Below are 20311 nucleotides of genomic sequence, written 5' to 3'. Positions count from 1 at the left end.
CAATGATCCCAAACACACCACCCGGGCAACGAAGGAGTGGCTTTGTAAGAAGCATTTCAAGGTCCTGGAGTGGCCTAGCCAGTCTCCAGATCTCAACCCCATAGAAAATCTTTGGAGGGAGTTGAAAGTTCGTGTTGCCCAGCAACAGCACCAAAACATCACTGCTCTAGAGGAGATCTGCATGGAGGAATGGGCCAAAATATCAGCAACAGTGTGTGAAAACCTTGTGAAGACTTACAGAACACGTTTGACCTCTGTCATTGCCAACAAAGGGTATTTAACAAAGTATTGAGATAAACTTTTGTTATTGACCAAATACTTATTTTCCACCATAATTTGCAAAATAATTATAACCCCACATTTTTAGCAAAAAATAAATACAATTTTGTGGGGGCTTGCCTGTTTTGCATGTTATTTTGACATTAATACGTGTCACATATCAATTTGCAAACAATATAACTTTTTTTTTTTTAATCTTTGAGTTAATACAGCTGCATACAAACATGGTCTCTTTTTTGCTTTCTTGACTAAGGCAACTCTAAAATGCAGGTGTTTCAGCCGAGCTCAGTGTTTTCTGTCGTGGTGGGGCAGCCAGCTGAAAATACGGAGAGTAAGGGTTGGTAAAGTTCTCTAGTTGCGCCGTGATTGGCTCAGTGTTCTGTCAGTCATGGAGACACGACGTCACCACCAAGTGTAATGGTAGAGCTCGAAAATTCAAGCCTCTTGGGTGCTGCCATAGAGTTACATTAGAAGTGCCCATCCAAGAAGGTTCAAGGTCATTGGCCACAGATAAAATTACATCAAATCACGTTATATCTACAGTAGCTTTGATTGGACTGATCATGTCAACATCATACTTTAAAAATCTTAGCCAACAGTCATCATCATGAATCAAGTCGACAATCTACTAGCAAATCCTTTTTAATCCTTGTCATATGAAGATAAAACGTTAATGGGAGTATACATGACAATACTTATAGAGATTATAGATAAAACGTATCTGTGCTCATCGGCCATTGGACATACAGTACTTAGCTATGTCAATGGCAGTTGTTAAATTCCCAGTTTCTCTCTTTTTGATTTCTACTTCTCAGGTGAGGGTGTTGTTTAGGTAAGGGTGTAATGTCGGTACAAAAACAAAACAGGCTATTTTAAGTCACCCATATTGTACAAAAATAGAACAATTACACCCTATAACCCACACCTACACACTCATGTATCAATCTGATTGATGGATTGTGTTGTGCAGTAAGCAGGCTCAGGTGTATAACTCTGGCTCTTTCCACCTTCAACGAACAGGCAAGGGGACCAACCATGGAGAATAGTAAGACACTCCATTATTTTTGTTTATATAACTACGCTATATTATTTGTCCTCATGTGTCTGCATGTTTTTCAGTATAAAGTACCCTGCAGCCATTTAGTGTGGACACACGGTCAGACCACACACACATATTCCTGTTAAACATTGTCTCTTTAACTACCTTATTTCCTCTCCTTCACTGCATCCCTCTCCCTCTTCTCCCTAAATCATCTAGGTTATATCAGCTGTGTCGGTGAACTCCTCCTTCATCTGAACTTGCTGACACATAGAGGGCACAGCATGATCAGAGGTGAGAGGTCACTTGGTCGGGTCAACAGGAACTATTATTAAAGAGATGCTTTACATTGAAATACAGATAGAGATGTAGTAGTCCCAGAGTTAATGATCCAAGGTCAGTTTTGCATTTCACCTCCTGATGATTATGATGACTGACAGTGTTAGAATAAAGAAACAAGGCTTAATCATGCTCTCTCTCTCTATCCATCTGTCTCTCATCTGCAGGTATGTTTTGATGTGACAGAGGAAGCCAGTCCCATCCTCGCCAACTGGGGGCCCAAGGCTGTTAGGAGACACCACTAGAGACACTATTATGTAATTGTGATGAACTGAGAGAATATTAGGGTAGTAATTCATTGTAATTCATTAATCATATGCTGTCTTCTCTGTTCTTACACTCACTCATTGTCACTACTTCCACCAAAGTTGGTGCCTCTCCTTGTTTGGGCGGCGTTCGGCGGTCGACGTCACCGGCTTTCAAACCTCCACCGATCTATATTTATTTTTCCATTTGTTTTGTCTGTATTGTACACACCTGGTTCCCATTACGTTTGAATTATTTCCTTATTTAACCCTCTGGGGCCATCATGGTTTTGTGCGTGTTTATTGTTGTCAGTTGTCTCATTTATGTGATTCTGGATTTTCGTTCTCCTTGTTGGAAGATTATTTTTGAGTAAAGTTACTATTATTACTCATCTCTGTGTCCTGCGCCTGACTTCGCCTTACCCACATCACCTAGACTCTGACAGGAACATGCACCTTCAATGGAGTCAGCAGGTGCACACAGCCCTCCTCTACCTAAGGAGGAGCGAGTCGAGCAGCACGTGACTATGTTGCAAAGTCTCGGCCATGGAGACTTTGCAGCCATGGATCGTGTGCTGCAAACCATGGAGCGATGGGAAAGAGGGGGATTTCCAGCAACCCCATCATCATCACCCCAGCTCCCACAACAACCCATACCGCTGTCCACCCCACCTTCACCTGGATCCAGTGGGATTCGGCTCGCGCTCCCGAGGGTCTACGATGGAACGGCTGCAGGGTGCCAGGGGTTCCTACTCCAGCTGGGGCTCTACCTGGCAACCGTTCACTTAGCTCCTTCAGGACGCGAGAGTGTAAACACCCTCATCTCCTGTCTGACTGGTAGAGCACTCGAATGGGCCAACGCAGTCTGGGGAAGGGAAGGACCGACGTTGGACAATTATGAGGATTTTACCCGCTGCTTCCGGGCGGTTTTTGATCATCTACCTGAGGGAGAGCGGCGGGGGAACGCTTATATCATCTCAGACAGAGGATGAGGAGTGCACAAGACTTCGCTCTGCACTTTCGAACTCTGGCCGCCAACGCAGGATGGAATGAGCGGGCCCTGATCGACCACTACAGGTGTGGTCTACGCGAGGACGTTCGTAGGGAGCTAGCCTGCAGGGACACCACCCTTACCTTTGACCAGCTGGTGGACCTATCCATCAGGCTGGATAACCTGTTGGCCTCCCGCGGACGTCCGGATCGAGGTCCGTCAGTTCCATCCCTCAGCACCTCAGATCTGACGCCGATGGAGCTAGGAGGTGCTGCTATGAGGGGGACCGGAGGGGGGGCCATTCCCTGGACCACCTGTGGCAGCAGAGGGCACACTGCTGGTCGGTGCTGGGGAGGTTCTCCAGGGAGTTGGGGCAGCAGGAAGGGCATTGGTGGATCATCCCAGGTGAGTAGGCACCCGACTCACCCAGAGCTTCTTGTTTCGCACATGTGTATGTATAGAATTTTCTGAGTTTTCCCCGCATAAGGCGCTAGTAGATTCAGGTGCAGCTGGGAACATTATTGATCGTTCATTTGCAATTAGATTAGGGATCCCTATTGTTCCTGTTGATGTGCCCTTCCCTGTACATTCCTTAGATAGTTGTCCTTTAGGGTCGGGACTGATCCGGGAGGTCACAACTCCACTATGTTACCCGCTGCCTCTCATAGCCAGTGTGACAGAATCATTGCACGGGGTGCGCATCTTCACAAAATTGGATCTCAGGAACGCTTACAACCTGGTGCCTATCTGGGAGGGGGATGAGTGGAAGACGGCATTTAGTACCACCTCTGGGCACAATGAGTACCTTGTCATGCCGCACGGGTTGATGAATGCTCCATCAGTCTTTCAATCCTTTGTAGACAAGATTTTCAGGGACCTGCATGGACCTGCATGCGGAATTGGCCAACTCCAACCACGGTAGAGAAGGAGCAGCGGTTTTTAGGGTTTGCCAACTACTTCCGGAGGTTTCTCTGGGGCTTTGGTCAGGTAGCAGCACCCATTACCTCTTTGCTAAAGGGACCGGTGCGACTGCAGTGGTCAGCTGGGGCGGACAGGGCTTTTGGTCACCTGAAGGCTCTGTTTACCTCGGCTCCCGTGCTGGCTCCTCCTGATCCCTCTTTGGCATTTATAGTAGAGGTGGACGCGTCCGAGGCTGGGATAGGAGCTGTGTTGTCTCAGCGCTTGGGTACGCCACCAAAGCTCCGCCCCTGTGCTTTTTTTCCGAAGATGCTCAGCCCGGCGGAGCAAAACTATGATGTGGGTGATCGGGAGCTGTTTGCTGTTTTCAAGGCTCTGAAGGCGTGGAGGCATTGGCTTGAGGGGGCAAAACACCCTTTCCTCATTTGGACTGACCACCACAATCTGGAGTACATCCGGGCGGCGAGGAGACTGAACCCTCGTCAGGCAAGGTGGGCCATGTTTTTCACCCGTTTTGTTTTCACCCTTTCCTACAGACCAGGTTCCCAGAACGCTAAGGCAGACGCACTGTCCCGGATGTATGACACAGAGGAGCGGTCCACGGATCCCACTCCCATACTTCCGGCTTCTTGCCTAGTGGCACAGGTGGTATGGGAGGTGGACTCAGACATCGAGCGGGCGTTACGTACAGAGCCCAATCGCAAGCAGTGTCCAGTTGGGCATCTGTACGTTCTGTCTGATGTCCGTGATCATTTGATCTGTTGGGCTCACACGTCACCCTCCTTTGGTCATCCTGGATGTGGGGATCTCATGCTTGGTAATAACTACATGTATATACAGTTGAAGTCAGTAGTTTACATACACTTTAGCCAAATACATTTAAAACTCAGTTTTTCACAATTCCTGACATTTAATCCGAGTACAAATTTCCTTCCTTAAGCCAGTTAGGATCACCACTTTATTTTAAGAACGTGAAATGTCAGAATAATAGTAGAGAATGATTGATTTCAGCTTTTATTTCTTTCATCACATTCCCAGTGGGTCAGAAGTTTACATACACTTAATTAGTATTTGGTAGCATTGCCTTTAAATTGTTTAACTTTGGTCAAACGTTTCGGGTATTCTTCCACAAGCTTCCAACAATAAGCTGGGTGAATGTTGACCAATTCCTCCTGACAGAGCTGGTGTAACTGAGTCAGGTTTGTAGGCCTCCTTGCTCACACACTCTTTTTCAGTTCTGCCCACGCATTTCCTATTGGATTGAGGTCAGGGCTTTGTGATGGCTACTCCAATACCTTGACTTTGTTGTCCTTAAGCCATTTTGCCACAACTTTGGAAGTATGCTTGGGGTCATTGTCCATTTGGAAGACCCATTTGCGACCAAGCTTTAACTTCCTGACTGATGTTTTGAGATGTTGCTTCAATATATCCACATAATTTTCTTTCCTCGTGATGCCTTCTATTTTGTGAAGTGCACCAGTCCCTCCTGCAGCAAAGCACCTCCACAACAGGATGCTGCCACCCCAGTGCTTCACGGTTGGGATGGTGTTCTTCGGCTTGCAAGTGTCCCCCCTTTTCCTCCAAACATAACGATGGTCATTATGGCCAAAAAGTTATATTTTTGTTTCATCAGACCAGAGAACATTTCTCCAAAAATGGGAGTGTGAAGTTGCAAACCGTAGTCTGGCTTTTTTATGGCGATTTTGGAGCAGTGGCTTCTTCCTTGCTGAGTGGTCTTTCAGGTTATGTAGATATAGGACTCGTTTTACTGTGGATAAGATACTTCTGTACATGTTTTCTCCAGCATCTTCACAAGGTCCTTTGCTGTTGTACTGGGATTGATTTGCACTTTTCGCACCAAAGTACGTTCATCTCTAGGAGACAGAACGCGTCTCCTTCCTGAGCGGTATGACGGCTGCGTAGTCCCATGGTGTTTATACTTGCGTACTATTGTTTGTACAGATGAACGTGGTACCTTCAGTTGTTTGGAAATTGCTCCCAAGGATGAACCAGACTTGTGGAGGTCTAAAATTATCTGAGGTCTTGGCTGATTACTTTTGATTTTCCCATGATGTCAAGCTAAGATGCACTGTGTTTGAAGGTAGGCCTTGAGGTGCACCGCCAATTGACTCAAATTATGTCAATTAGCCTATCAGAAGCTTCTAAAGCTATGACATCATTTTCTGGAATTTTCCATGCTATTTAAAGCACAGTCAACTTAGTGTATGTAAACTTCTGACCCACTGGAATTGGGTCAGACACAGTGAATTATAAGTGAAATAATCTGTCTGTAAACAATTGTTGGAAAAATTACTTGTGTCATGCACAAAGTAGATGTTCTAACCAACTTGCCAAAACTATAGTTTGTTAACAATAAATTTGTGGGGTGGTTGAAAAACAAGTTTTAATGACTCCAACCTAAGTGTATGTAAACTTCCGACAACTGTAGGACTTGCATCCTTGGCACAATAAAGTGATATTATATTCTCCTCAATCCATAGGCTTCATTAATGTCATTCCAACTTTTTTGACGTTGATACAACAGGCTATGATAGCAGAGGTTCATAGCTAGGTTCTGATATTTATACCAAACATTTTAGGGTCCAAACACAGATTGGCTACATAGCTAGCTACACTTCCATAGGCATACAGGTATTTTTATCCTCCACTGCACAATAAGCAAGAAAATTGTTAGCTAGCTACGTTACTTCAGCTGCATTGCATGGGAAAAGTCAGCAAGGCAAACTTACAAAATTGTACATTCAATTTGCAGTAAATGCTTTAACTAGCTTGATTCTTTACAGCCACTGTTTCACAAGACGACAGCTGGTTCTCTCATGAGTCCCTAAAACATTAAACACTACTTACAATTTCGTACTCATATCACAACACCCATAAAGCTAGCTATCTGGTGTCGGGCAGAATCAGAAATCTTTAGGTAACATTTAGCTGGATGATCTAGTCCAGAAGTCCGAACACCTGGGGAACCAGTCTAAAGCCTTCTACAAGACGGCGCGGAAGCAGAACTCTTGCTGTGAGGTCATGTGATGTTGCTGAACCCCTCTTGATCTCCTCACCCCCGGATGTGCCATGACTATCAGCCTACATATTATACTTCTTACTCTGCGTGTGTGTGAGCATACTGGCGAAATGGTTGTGTGGTGAAGTGTATCAGGTGATAGTTGTTGGAGCCTTTTTGCAGTTGATTAGGCCTAAGTGTTGTTTTCTGAATATGTTGAGTGAATTCTATACATTCCTAGTTGTGAAAAAGTACATGACTTGTTTGTGTGTGTGAGAAGTGAACATTGTGTGTGTGTGTGTGCGCGCGTGTGTGTACAGTCAAGCAGGGGTTATTAAACCTTTTCAGCCTGTGAACCAAATGAGAAAGTCTATGTTTTCTTGGGACCCAAGCTCATGAAAACATGCCCCCTTTTTGGGGGTCCTAAGAAAACATTTTAGTGGCCCCCCTGTTGATGGCGGAGAAAAAAATGGATGTTTTAAAGCATGTTTTCTGCAATCCTACACATTTTGCCAAGGGGCAGATAATTTTTTTCTGCAGTTTTACTGCTAGTTTCCTGCAATTCTACCCATTTTTGACATGGCTCACATCATGTGGTCCTTCTGTAGCTCAGTTGGGTTCGATTCCCAGGACCACCCATACGTAGAATGTATGCACACATGACTGTAAGTCGCTTTGGATAAAAGCGTCTGCTAAATGGCATATATTATTATTATTATTATTATTATATTATTTATTTTCATAATATGCTTGTGAGATACTTGTAATTTAGAATGTATATTTTTGTACTATAGTGTTGGCCGTTTGCAGTTATCATTTCTCTGTCAGGGCTCAGTTACTTGGGCCCCAGAAAGGGGAGAGGTCAAGCTTGTCTTCATATGTAAACATATATTTTAAACCATGTGAAGGGATGATTGAGGGGGAACCAATTATCTCTTGGCTCCACAATGTCTGTGTGCCAGTCACTTCCTACTTTTCCCATCGGGGAGAGGAGGATGGCAGTGTCTGGAACCATTCTATGTTCCCTCTGAGGTTGCCCTTATCTTCATTTAGGAGACCAAACTGAACGATAATTTATAGCCAATGCTGTCTGGCTATGTGTGTCTTTGCTATAAAGGATCTCAGTTGCAATATGTAAGCACTCTCAGAGAATTCATTTATAGACATTGAATTGATCTGAGAGTCACAGGGCTATGGTGAAGCTCATATAATTAAAGATGGACTTTATGATAACTCTGACTTGTGTGTGGTTTGCTCTCTCGTGATTTGGTAATACAGGTAATTTCGATGACACTGGCTTATGTTAACTTTATGACAAACAAAAAGGCAGAATCGTTTGTCTCTACATTAGCAGCGACCCTTCATCCAGGGCTCTGCCCCACCTCTTTTGAGTACCAGACTTTGGGTGCGGGGGAGGGGGGGCTTGCCTGTTTTGCTTGTTATTTTGGCATTAATACATGTCACATGTCAGTTTTCAAACAATGAAAAAATATATATAATGGCATTGAGTTAATAAAGCTGCATACAAACATGGTCTCTTTTTGCTTTCTTGAGTAAGGCAGCTCCAAAATGGAGGTGTTTCAACCTAGCTCAGTGCTTTCTGTGGTGGTGGTGGGGCTAGTCAGCAGAAAATACAGAGCGTTGTGCCCGATTAGCTCAGTTTTCTGTCACTCATGGGACAGTACGTCATCCCCAATTCTAAGGTTAGAGCTCAACAAATGTTGCCCCTTGGGCTCTGCCATAGAGTTATATTAGATATGCCCATCAAAGAAGGCTCAAGGTCATTGGCCACAGATAGAATGACATCAAACCACATATCTTCAGTAGTTTTGATTGGATTTACTTTCAAAGTCTTAGCTAGCAGTCATCATCAGTTGTCATCAAGTTGACAAATCGGGCAAATCCTTTTTATTCCTTATTATATGAATATAAATACTGAAGAGAAACTATAGATAAAACATATCGGTGTTCAATGGCCATTGTACATAAAGATTACACAACAAATTGGAAATCGCAAATTCAACAATGAGTTGTTTGGAAGGAATCAGTGGCTAACTGCAAGCATCACAAAGAAACCACTGATGTTAGCCTGCTATACAATGGAGTGGCTGTGTCGCCCCCGTATTGCCTCTTATCCGCTTGTCATCCCCTTATGTCATCATTTTTACATCTAAATTGTCAGTGGAAGCCACAATTGTTTAAGCAAGTTTGCCAAATCAGCCATGTTTTTTTTAAAGGCAGTAAATGAGGCTGAATGAACTGTTTCGCTGCCTGACAAGTCTTCCCTGAAAGCCAGGTTTAGCAGTGGTAAGGTGTTGGGACTCTGCTGTTGGACAGTTTTATGTAGGCCCTAACAGTTTGTGGGCACCGTTTGTCGCCGTTTAGTGTTGTTTAGTGGCTTTGCTGGCACGCGTCCCACATATATATTTTTTTGCCCCACCAAGATTTACATGCTAAAATCGCAGCTGCTCTACATTAAGTAACATATTCATCTCAACTGTACATTTATGACATAACCTACATTTGCTTCCAACATAGTATTTTTGTCATCCATCTTAGCTGAAGAAAGTCACCAGCGATGGGTCGCATAGTGTCAAATTCGCCACTCGATATGATTGGTCATTGCCCAGCGGTCGCTGCTGGTGGTTTCCATAAAGTTGGGAAATGCTGAACTTTTTCACCGTCTCCCACGCCACCACCCAAAGGTCCACTGCCCTCTCCGCTTCTACACGCTTTCCTTCCATTGAAAATGAATGGGAAACGGTGTTTCACCAGTAGTGTACACGGGCCGTAACGTCAGATACACACACAGCTTTTACTTTGAGAACAGCTTGCACACGTATCTTGTTTCAGCCTCTCCTCTCTACACCCACACAGTCTTTGTTCATTAATTCAATCTTGTGGACGACATAAGATTAATTAATTAATGCAGTCAAAATTATTATCCGTCTTAGTTGTTTAAGCTTGCATATTGATTGAACAAACCGCACACGGATCCAATAACTAGTAAAACAGTTCCGTTGTCATAATCAAACATGTTCCCACAACATTGATACCTACTTGACTGAATGAATATTTGCTTTATTAGATTTAGCTATTAGTTTAACGGGTTTCTTCTTCCTCCTCTGAGGAGGAGTAGGAGAGATCGGACCAATGTGCAGTGTGGTAAGTGTCCATTTTAGTTTATTAAACTGAACAGTAAAGAATACAAAATACCAACGTGAATGATACACACCGAAACAGTCCTGAAATGTGAAACAAACATTACAACAGGAAACAAACACCCACGAAACACAGGTGGAAAAAGGCTACCTATGTATGATTCTCAATCAGAGAAAACTAACGACACCTGCCTCTGATTGAGAACCATACCAGGCCAAACTCAAAACACAACATAGAAAAACGAACATAGACAACCCACCCAACTCACGCCCTGACCATACTAAAACAAAGACATAACAAAAGAACTAAGGTCAGAACATGACAATTAGCTATCTTTTTCAATATTAGTTTAAGCCTAAAATGTAATAAATATTACTGGCCATTGGATCCATGTGCGGTTCGTTCAATCAATAATGCAAACTAAACAGAGGCGATGACATAAGAGACAAATGACAAAGCTCTGTCAAATAGTGTCCCTTCTTCTATGGTATAATGGCATTCGCAACAATTTGATGTGCTTCTGCCACCTACTGTGCGGGTGAATAATAAGTATGACAAAAAAGGTAATAATGTGGGTAAAAATAAATCAAATATCATACGAACTATATAAAAAAAAAAAGAAATTAACTAAACAAAAAAGATCAACCTGCTTTCCCATAAAAAAACTAATTCTAATCAGGTCCTTACATCAGGTCAACACTATACTTCTCCCATCTGCAAACATGTCACACGTGACCATATATTTGGCAATTCCCACACTGTAATGGTTTGGACACAAATGCTCTCACCGCATGCATACCTCACATATCCAAGCAGCGTCTCCTCAAACAACAATAATATCGATAGGCTTTTCTCCTTCCTTCCATTTACCATACGGGTCAGGAGACGTGCACTGACCACTCCTGGGATTGTCTGACTAAGGTACTCGTCATCTACAGTGCCTTCCAAAAGTATTCAGACCGCTTGACGTTTTCCACATTTTTTCCCCACATGTTAGGTTACAGCCTTATTCTAAAATGTATTCAAATAGTGTTTTCCCCCTCATCAATCTACACATACAACACCCCATAATGACAAAGCAAAAACAGGTCTTTAGAATTTTTTGATAATTTATATTTAAAAAATAATTAAATATCACATTTACATAAGTATTCAGACCCTCTACTCAGTACTTTATTCAAGCACCTTTGGCTGCGCTTTACATCCTCCAATCTACTTGGGTATGACGCTACAAGCTTGGCACACCTGTATTTGGGCAGTTTCTCCCATTCTTCTCTGCAGATCCTCTCAAGCTCTGTGAGGGTAGATGGGGCTTGTTGCTGCAGAGCTATTTTCAGGTCTCTCCAGAGATGTTCGATCAGGTTCAAGTCCAGTCTCTGGCTAGTCCACTCAAGGACATTCAGAGACTTGTCCCAAAGCCACTCCTGCTTTGCCTTGGCTGTGTGCTTAGGGTTGTTGTCCTGTTGGAAGGTGAACCTTCGTCCCCAGTCTGAGGTCCTGAGCGCTCTGGAGAAGAATTTCAACAAGGATCTCTCTGTACTTTACTCCGTTCATCTTTGCCTCGATCCTGACTAGTCTCCCAGTCCCCGCCGCTGAAAAACATCCACACAGCATGATACTGCCACCACCATGCTTCACCCTCGGGATGGTGGTAGGTTTCCTCCTGACATGATGCTTGGCATTCAGGCCAAAGAGTTCAATCTTGGTTTCACCAGACCAAAGAATCTTGTTTCTCATGGTCTGAGAGTCTATAGGTGCCTTTTGGCAAACCCCAAGCGGGCTGTCATGTGCCTTTTACTGAGGAGTGACTTCCATTGTGATGTGATAAGGTTGGACCCAGGTGTAGAGAAGAGACCAGATAAGGAATCAATGGTTAAGGAAAAACATAATACTTTACTGAGAAACGGTTGCCGCAGGATCACAGTACATTTTCGGGGAAAAACACAACCCCTCCACTCCACTTTGTCTCCAAACTCACTCAGGAAACGACCGGACACAGTGAACAATTCAAGCTTCTGCAAAGGACCACAGAAAACACCTATTTTAACAGGGGCACAATCATGAAATAACAAGACACACCTGATCCAATAAAAATCTCTAGGGCGGTCTCTGGTGCCAGGAGGAACCCTGACATCCGTCTGGCCACTCTACCATAAAGGCCTGATTGGTGGTTCTGCAGAGATGGTTGTCCTTCTGGAAGGTTCCATCTCCACAGAGGAACTCTAGAGCTCTGTCAGAGTGACCATTGGATTCTTGGTCACCTCCCTGGCCAAGGCCCTTCTCCCCCAATTACTCAGTTTGGCCCGGCATCCCAGCTCTGGGAGGCCAGAGGCCACTGTGTTCTTGGGGATCTTCAATGCTGCAGACATTTTTTGGTACCCTTCCCCAGATCTGTTCCTCGACACAATCCTGTCTCTGAGCTCTAAGGACAATTCCTTCAACCTCATGGCTTAGTTTTTGCTCTGATATGGACCGTCAACTGTGGGATCTATTATAGAAAGGTGTGTGCCTTTTTCCAAATCATTTCTAATCAATTGAATTTACCGCAGGTGGACTCTAATCAAGTTGTAGAGGCATCTCAAGGATGATAAATGGAAACGGGATGTACCTGAGCTCAATTTCAAGTCTCATAGCAAAGGGTCTGAATACTTACGTAAATGAGGCATTTATTTTTTAAATAAATTTGCAAACATTTCTAAAAACCTGTTTTCACTGTCATTATGCGATATTGTGTGTAGATTGCTGAGGATTTAAAAAAAATGTCATCCATTTTAGAAAAAGGCTATAATGTGACAACATTTGGAAAAAGTCAAGGGGTCTGTATATACAACGAGATTCCAGCTATAACTCTTTTGCCAAAACACAGTCCAATAAGAAATGCATTATTGGACAAGTCCTTGTCTTCTGGTACAAGTTTTGCTCGTGTTGTTTCATTGTTTGATTTCACTATTTTCTATTTATCGTTACACACTTCACTTGCCGCTCTTTCAGAATCAAGCAGTCACCATTTTCCTCTCTCCGGTTTCCGACCAATAGTGTCCCTCCAACAAATATTTGAATAACTAGTACAGTGTAGTGTAAAATAAAATATTTCATTTAAATATTCAAACATTAAGATCATTATAAAAACTCATTTGAATTAAATAATGGCAATTTTCTGACTTTGTTTAATCTTCGGATTTTCACTCGATAAATGCGGATTTCAACGTGCAGGCACAGGTTTCTAAACCTGTTTGCACTAGTTACCACAGCCACAAGTATATATAATGAAAACCAAATTGTGTTTTTGGCCTTAATTTAAGGTTAGGGTTAGGCATACAGTTAGCAGTGTGGTTGAGGTTAGGGTTAGGTTTAAAATCAGATTTTAAGAAGAGAAATTGCAGAAATGGGCGGGTTTAAGACTTTGTGACTGTGGTAACTAGTGACGACATTTCTAAACGCAGAGGCGCAACATCGCGGGACTTCTGGAAAGCTTGCGAATCCGAAACATACGAAGTGGACCAGGCCGGGGTTTGGGGTTTGAGAAGTAAATGAGAGAAGTGAAAAATTATTATATTATTGGTTACTTTTCTGTAAATCAAAAGACACAACCTAGATTCGAGGCAATGTGTAGTTGAACATGTTATTACTCCAATCTCGTGAAAGTGACAAACTGACACGTTTTCATTTTCGTCAAAACAACTTTATATCGGAGTGCCTTTGACGGTTTGCACATGCGCAGTACGGCTGGAGACTACCTTAGACCCATTGATGTGTTACTGCGCATGAGCTTAACTAGCCAACGTCACCATGACATCGCCGACAAGCGTTATCCGAGATTTCAGTTTCTGACTATCTTCATAGTGTACTGTCTTTGGTGCAATGATCTATCAAATAGTCAATGTAATCCGGTTTCCGCCCTTTTCTTTCCTCTTCCTCCTCCGAAAGGTAACGTGGTCTCTTCATGTGCTAGTCGTCGTATGCTAAAGTTACATTTTTTGACCGGTCTGTTGTTTAGATTGCTAATCGTTTAACAACATAAATTCTTATTACATAGGTGTGATATTGTTTGTACCGATAATTTGACCGAATGTTGAATATAAATACTAGGCCCAACTCGGTCTGCTATGCTAGCTGGCGAGGTTCAGCCTATGCAAGAAACCGGGTCTTCGCTCTTTGTCCTCATTTGTAGTCTGGTTTAGCTAATGTTACTGTCAATTTGATCAATTGTTGGCATGGTAAATGCATTAATTTATGTCTTTAATCGGAAAGGGTTTGACAATAACATGTTAAGTCCCCACGCCACTGAAACGTGGTCATTTAACGTTAGATGGCTAGCTACTGTATCTTCCTACCCTATTAATCAAAGTTAAAAGCCCGTTTTACATCAGCAGATGTCAAAATGCTTACACAGAAACCCAGCCTATAAAACCCCAAACAGCAAGCAATGCAGAAATAAAGGTTAAATAAGCACAATTTTGTATATCTAGGCAAATTAGTTTTTACAACAATGACGGCCTACCAAAGACAAAAGGCCTCCTATGGGGGCTGGGATAAAAAAAAATGTGTATGTGTGTATATACACTGCTCAAAATAATAAAGGGAACACTTAAACAACACAATGTAACTCCAAGTCAATCACACTTCTGTGAAATCAAACTGTCCACTTAGGAAGCAACACTGATTGACAATATATTTCACATGCTGTTGTGCAAATGGAATAGACAACAGGTGGAAATTATAGGCAATAAGCAAGACACCCCCAATAAAGGAGTGGTTCTGCAGGTGGTAACCACAGACCACTTCTCAGTTCCTATGCTTCCTGGCTGATGTTTTGGTCACTTTTGAATGCTGGCGGTGCTTTCACTCTAGTGGTAGCATGAGACTGAGTCTACAACCCACACAGGTGGCTCAGGTAGTGCAGCTCATCCAGGATGGCACATCAATGCGAGCTGTGGCAAGAAGGTTTGCTGTGTCTCAGCATAGTGTCCAGAGCATGGAGGCGCTACCAGGAGACAGGCCAGTACATCAGGAGACGTGGAGGAGGCCGTAGGAGGGCAACAACCCAGCAGCAGGACCGCTACCTCCGCCTTTGCAAGGAGGAACAGGAGCACTGCCAGAGCCTGCAAAAATGACCTCCAGCAGGCCACAAATGTGCATGTGTCTTCTCAAATGGTTAGAAACAGACTCCATGAGGGTGGTATGAGGGCCCGACGTCCACATGTGGGGGTTGTGCTTACAGCCCAACACCGTGCAGGATGTTTGGCATTCGCCAGAGAACACCAAGATTGGCAAATTCGCCACTGGCGCCCTGTGCTCTTCACAGATGAAAGCAGTTTCATACTGAACACATGTGACAGTCTGGAGACACCGTGGAGAACGTTCTGCTGCCTGCAACATCCTCCAGCATGACTGGTTTGGCGGTGGGTCAATCATGGTGTGGGGGGGCACAGCCCTCCATGTGCTCCCCAGAGGTAGCCTGACTGCCATTAGGTACCGAGATGAGATCCTCAGACCCCTTGTGAGACCATATGCTGGTGCAGTTGGCCCTGGGTTCCTCCTAATCTAATGCTAGACCTCATGTGGCTGGAGTGTGTCAGCAGTTCCTGCAAGAGGAGGGCATTGATGCTATGGACTGGCCCGCCCGTTCACCAGACCTGAATCCAATTGAGCACATCTGGGACATCATGTCTCGCTCCATCCACCAACGCCACGTTGCACCACAGACTGTCCAGTAGTTGGCAGATGCTTTAGTCCAGGTTTGGGAGGAGAACCCTCAGGAGACCTTCCGCCACCTCATCAGGAGCATGCCCAGGCGCTGTAGGGAGTTCATACAGGCACGGAGGCCACACACACTACTGAGCCTAATTTTGACATGTTTTAAGGACATTACATCAAAGTTGGATCAGCCTGTAGTGTGGTTTTCCACTTTAATTTTGAGTGTGACTCCAAATCCAGACCTCCATGGGTTGATAAATTTGATTTCCATTGATAATGTTTGTGATTTTGTTCTCAGCACATTCAACTATGTAAAGAAAAAAGTATTTAATAAGAATATTATATTCATTCAGCTCTAGGATGTGTTATTTTAGTGTTCCCTTTATTTTTGTGAGCAGTATATGTGTGTGTGTATATATATGTATGTATATATATGTATGTGTATGACAAAAAGCACATCACGACAAGAGACCACAACATAGCAAGGCAGCAACACATGGTAGCAACAACATGATAGTAGCACAAAACATGGTACAAACATTATTGGGCACAGACAACAGCACAAAGGGAAAGAAGGTAGAGACAACAATACTCACGCAAAGCAGCTACAACTGTCAGCAAGGATGTCCATGATTGCTATAAAATTGTCCAGTTTGAGTGTTTGTTGTGACCCAGGGTGTGCTTTGGGGACCTTTAACAGAATGTGACTGGCAGAACGGGTGTTGTATGTGGAGGATGAGGGCTGCAGTCGATATCTCAGATAAGGTGGAGTGAGGCCTAAGAGGGTTATATAAATAAGCATAAACCAGTGAGTCTTGCGACGGGTATACAGAGAGAACCAGTTTACAGAGGAGTATAGAGTGCATTGATGTGTCCTATAAGGAGCATTGGTGGCAAATCTAATGGCCGAATGGTAAAGAACATCTAACCGCTCGAGAGCACCCTTACCCACCGATCTTTAAATGATGTCTCCGTAATCTAGCATGGGTAGGATGGTCATCTGAATCAAGGTTAGTTTGGCAGCTGGGGTGAAAGAGGGGCGATTACGATAGAGGAAACCAAGTCTAGATTTAACTTTAGCCTGCAGCTTTGATATGTGCTGAGAGAAGGACAGTATACCGTCTAGCCATAGTCCCAAGAACTTGTATGAGGTGACTACCTCAAGCTCTAAACTCTCAGAGGTAGTAATAACACCTTTTAGGAAGCACAGTGGCTAGGAAAAACTTTCTAGCCATTTAGTAAATTGAATTTACTTCAGTTCGCCAACGTGGATGGTAAGTTATTTGCATTTTTGAAAACTACAGGAGATGGGACTCGAACCTGTCCTGTAAAATAGCTGTTTTATAGACTGGTTTTTAGCAAACATGGTTTTTAGCAAACATTAGAACAAGTACCGAGTAAGCTAATGTTAGTTTTTGGGGGAACGTGTATCTTTGGTTACTGTTATGTAACTTCTATTGACGCTTCTTGTCTGCCCCAGGTTTGTCAACATGTCGTCTCATCTGCAGTGGATGGTCATTAGGAACTGCTCCAGCTTCCTCATCAAGAGGAATGGACAGACCTACAGTACTGTGAGTACAACTGACAGATGGTCCTAGTAAGAGTAAACCATCATACCTGGTGGATCATGAAGTAGGTCATGCATGCAGTCACATGCTCTTTGAGTGTGTTGATATCTTGGGAATGTGTCTATGGTCTGAATGTACATGATTGACCATGCAGGGTCTTGTTTCATGATTTGTCCTTGCTGATTTTAAGATTTGTTAGTCAAATGTATTTCTCATTTGTTTACCAGGAGCCCAACAACCTGAAGTCCAAGAACTCTTTCCGTTTCAACGGCCTAGTGCACAGAAAGACTGTTGGTGTTCAGCCTGCAGCTGATGGCAAGGGTGTGGTTATCGTGCTGAAGAAGCGCGCAGGTAAACATAGTTGTCCAAAATACCAATGATATATATTTTTAAGTCCTTTATATGAAGTGGTCTCAGTTTCAGGTGTGTAGGAGTCAAATTTAGGATACTGGAAGAAATGGGAGACCTGTTGAAGTTTTGGATTTATCCCTTTGAGGCTTGAATACAAAACTAAAGATGTTTATTTAAACCTCATAGTGGCCAAAAGTTTATAGTGCAGTAAAGTGTGTAAATAAAATATGAAAACCAAACGTTTTGGCATCAAGCAATCGTTAGTGTGAAATGGCTGGCACACACTCCTGGCTTCTATTTCAAGGATGTGTCACATGATCAAGCAAGAAAATTCACAAGATGTATGTCAGTACGTAGTACAATGGAATACTTGATCTACATTATTCAGTGTTTTCCACAAGTACATGGAATAGCCAGTCAAATGGAAAAAGTAGCCGGGGGGTGCTTAGAATTGTTTTGCCGGAGGAGCTCTATTTTGGTGGCCTCTGGTACAGTCTAATGCCTTGATTCCATCCAAAATTATTGAATACTTTATTGAATTTACCACCCAGATTTGAAAATGTGTTGCGGTATTGTGTAGAAAGACGAGACTTACCATTTTAATTGCTGAAAATTAGAGATGTGCTTCTCCTTTCATGAATGATTCGATACGTGTATAGATGCATGGGCTCTGATATGATACAGGAATGATACGTTTTATTTGGAACGATTGACTAGGGGCATGAATTGATGAGATGCAATTCAATGTACTAAATGTTTTTACATTAACACATTCATTTTCCATTTAAAATGAGTTTCTGCTGATGGGAGCTCAGGAGCTGGGCCTCTAAGCTGGATCTTTCAGATGATTTATCTAAGCTGAGTGGCCCTGTGTCAGTTAATGGTTTGGGTGTAGGCATGTGAGCTGAGCCATAGGGCAGACTGAGAATCTACCACCCCACTGTCAGATTGGAATTAGTTAAATTATGTTTATGCGCAATATTCTAAATGCCTGTATCGCAGAATCAAGGTGTTTTGTATTTTTGTTTTTGAGCATTTGTCCACTTTTTCTCATGTTGACATTTTGGTCTGGTCATGTTCACACCTTCCCATTTACATCAGAGATCTGTATATTATGACTAGATGCTCATGTCTCTACCCTAACAATGGGATTTGTTGTCCCTTAGGCGGGAGGGCAGAATCGCTAGCAGTATTTTATTCAAGAATGTTATACTAGCTGTTTAGTATGTTTTATAAATGTGAAGTACAGTATGTGTAATCATCTTTGAAATGGAAGCCAGGTGTGTGTGCTGACCTTATTACACTCATGATGGTGTGATGCCGAAACAAATTTGTTTCGATTTTCACCCCTCCATAATAACAACCAGGAAATGCAAGAACAGTTCACATACTTGTATGTGGTGGTGCATTGATACATGTCATGATAATCCACCTCAGGTGTAAATCACCTTAGCAAAGTTGTCTTGCTGCGTCGTGTAGTAAAGATATTAGGTAGCTGTTGTGCCTGTGATCCACGTTCATGTGGATCTAACCACTCATGGCTGATTGCTTTAAGTCAGAGCTTACTCAGAATTGAGGGAGCTTGGTCATGTTAATGGTACCTTTTCTTGTTATTGCTCAGGCCAGCGCAAGCCTGCCACTTCATATGAGAAGATCACCATCAACAAGAACTCCCGCGCCACTCTGAGCAGCCTGAGGCACATCATCCGCAAGAACAACTACAGGAAGGACCTGCGCATGGTGAGCCCTCTATCTACTAAACCTCATGTTTTTCTATTGGTCTTCAATATGGGTCCTTGGGACCAACAGGGTGTAGTGGCTTTTGTTCCAGCCCAGCACTATATGTTGAATCGGGTGTGTTAGCGCTGGGTTGGAACGAAAGCCTGTATATCTTGTGGGATTCAGGAGTCGGATTGCAGACTGCTGTAGTGCTACCCAAGCTTACATCCGAGACATTGAGTATCTATCTCACTGACGGTGAACTGTTTTATTTTTCTGACATGGGATTAATCCTGGCCCTGGACTAAAGTATGTTCAATGGCAGTTACTGACTGAAATAGCTTTTTTTAGTCTAGCTGTAGGCTTAATCAGTGTCCAGGAAACTGGCCCTTGCTGCTATAGACCTTGAATAAACCCATAGGGCTTAAGGTTGTATGATGGATTAATGGTTAGACCCTAAGCAGGTAAAGCACAAGTGTCAAACGCATTCCACAGAGGGCCGAGTGGCTGCAGGTTTTTGCTCCTCCCTTGTACTTGATTGATGAATTAAGGTCACTAGTAAAGAACTCGCCACGCCTAGTTGTCTAGGACTTAATTGAAAGGAAAAAACTAAAACTTGCAGACACTAGGCCCTACATTGAATGAGTTTGACACCTTGAGGTAAAAATCGATCTCAGTCTAACGTCTTGAGTCATTAGTTGAGTGGTGTGCTTTGTTTTCCTAGGCTGCGCTGCGTCGTGCCAGCGCCATCCTGATGAGCCAGAAGCCTGTGGTGGTAAAGAAAAGGCGTTCCAAGGCTGCCAAAACCGCATAAATAGTTGAAAAATTACGACAAATAAAAACCATTTTTTGAAAAACACTACCCTGTCGTGTCTTAAATGTTTTATATTTTAATAATAAAGCGCAATGTGTTTAGCACATTTGTAAGCTAGATAACTTTGCTAGCTAAACAGAAAAAGCTAAGCTACTTTAATTTGCCACGTT

At 43.1% G+C, this 20311-nt stretch overlaps 1 protein-coding gene across 1 annotated transcript; it reads left to right on the top strand.

The window, feature by feature from the left end:
• Positions 1 to 13850: 13850 nt before the first annotated feature.
• Positions 13851 to 20186, top strand: rpl28 (ribosomal protein L28). The gene is made up of 5 exons (XM_035776540.2): positions 13851 to 13919; positions 17170 to 17260; positions 17485 to 17608; positions 19230 to 19348; positions 20052 to 20186. Exons 2-5 carry the CDS (start codon positions 17180 to 17182, stop codon positions 20139 to 20141), a joined length of 414 nt encoding a protein of 137 aa, XP_035632433.1. The 5' UTR covers positions 13851 to 13919; positions 17170 to 17179; the 3' UTR covers positions 20142 to 20186.
• The last annotated feature ends 125 nt before the right edge of the window (positions 20187 to 20311 follow it).

The sequence above is a fragment of the Oncorhynchus keta genome, unplaced genomic scaffold, assembly GCF_023373465.1.
Source record: "Oncorhynchus keta strain PuntledgeMale-10-30-2019 unplaced genomic scaffold, Oket_V2 Un_contig_1083_pilon_pilon, whole genome shotgun sequence".
Taxonomy (NCBI): Eukaryota; Metazoa; Chordata; class Actinopteri; order Salmoniformes; family Salmonidae; genus Oncorhynchus; species Oncorhynchus keta.
This window is presented reverse-complemented; position numbering and strand designations above follow the sequence as displayed.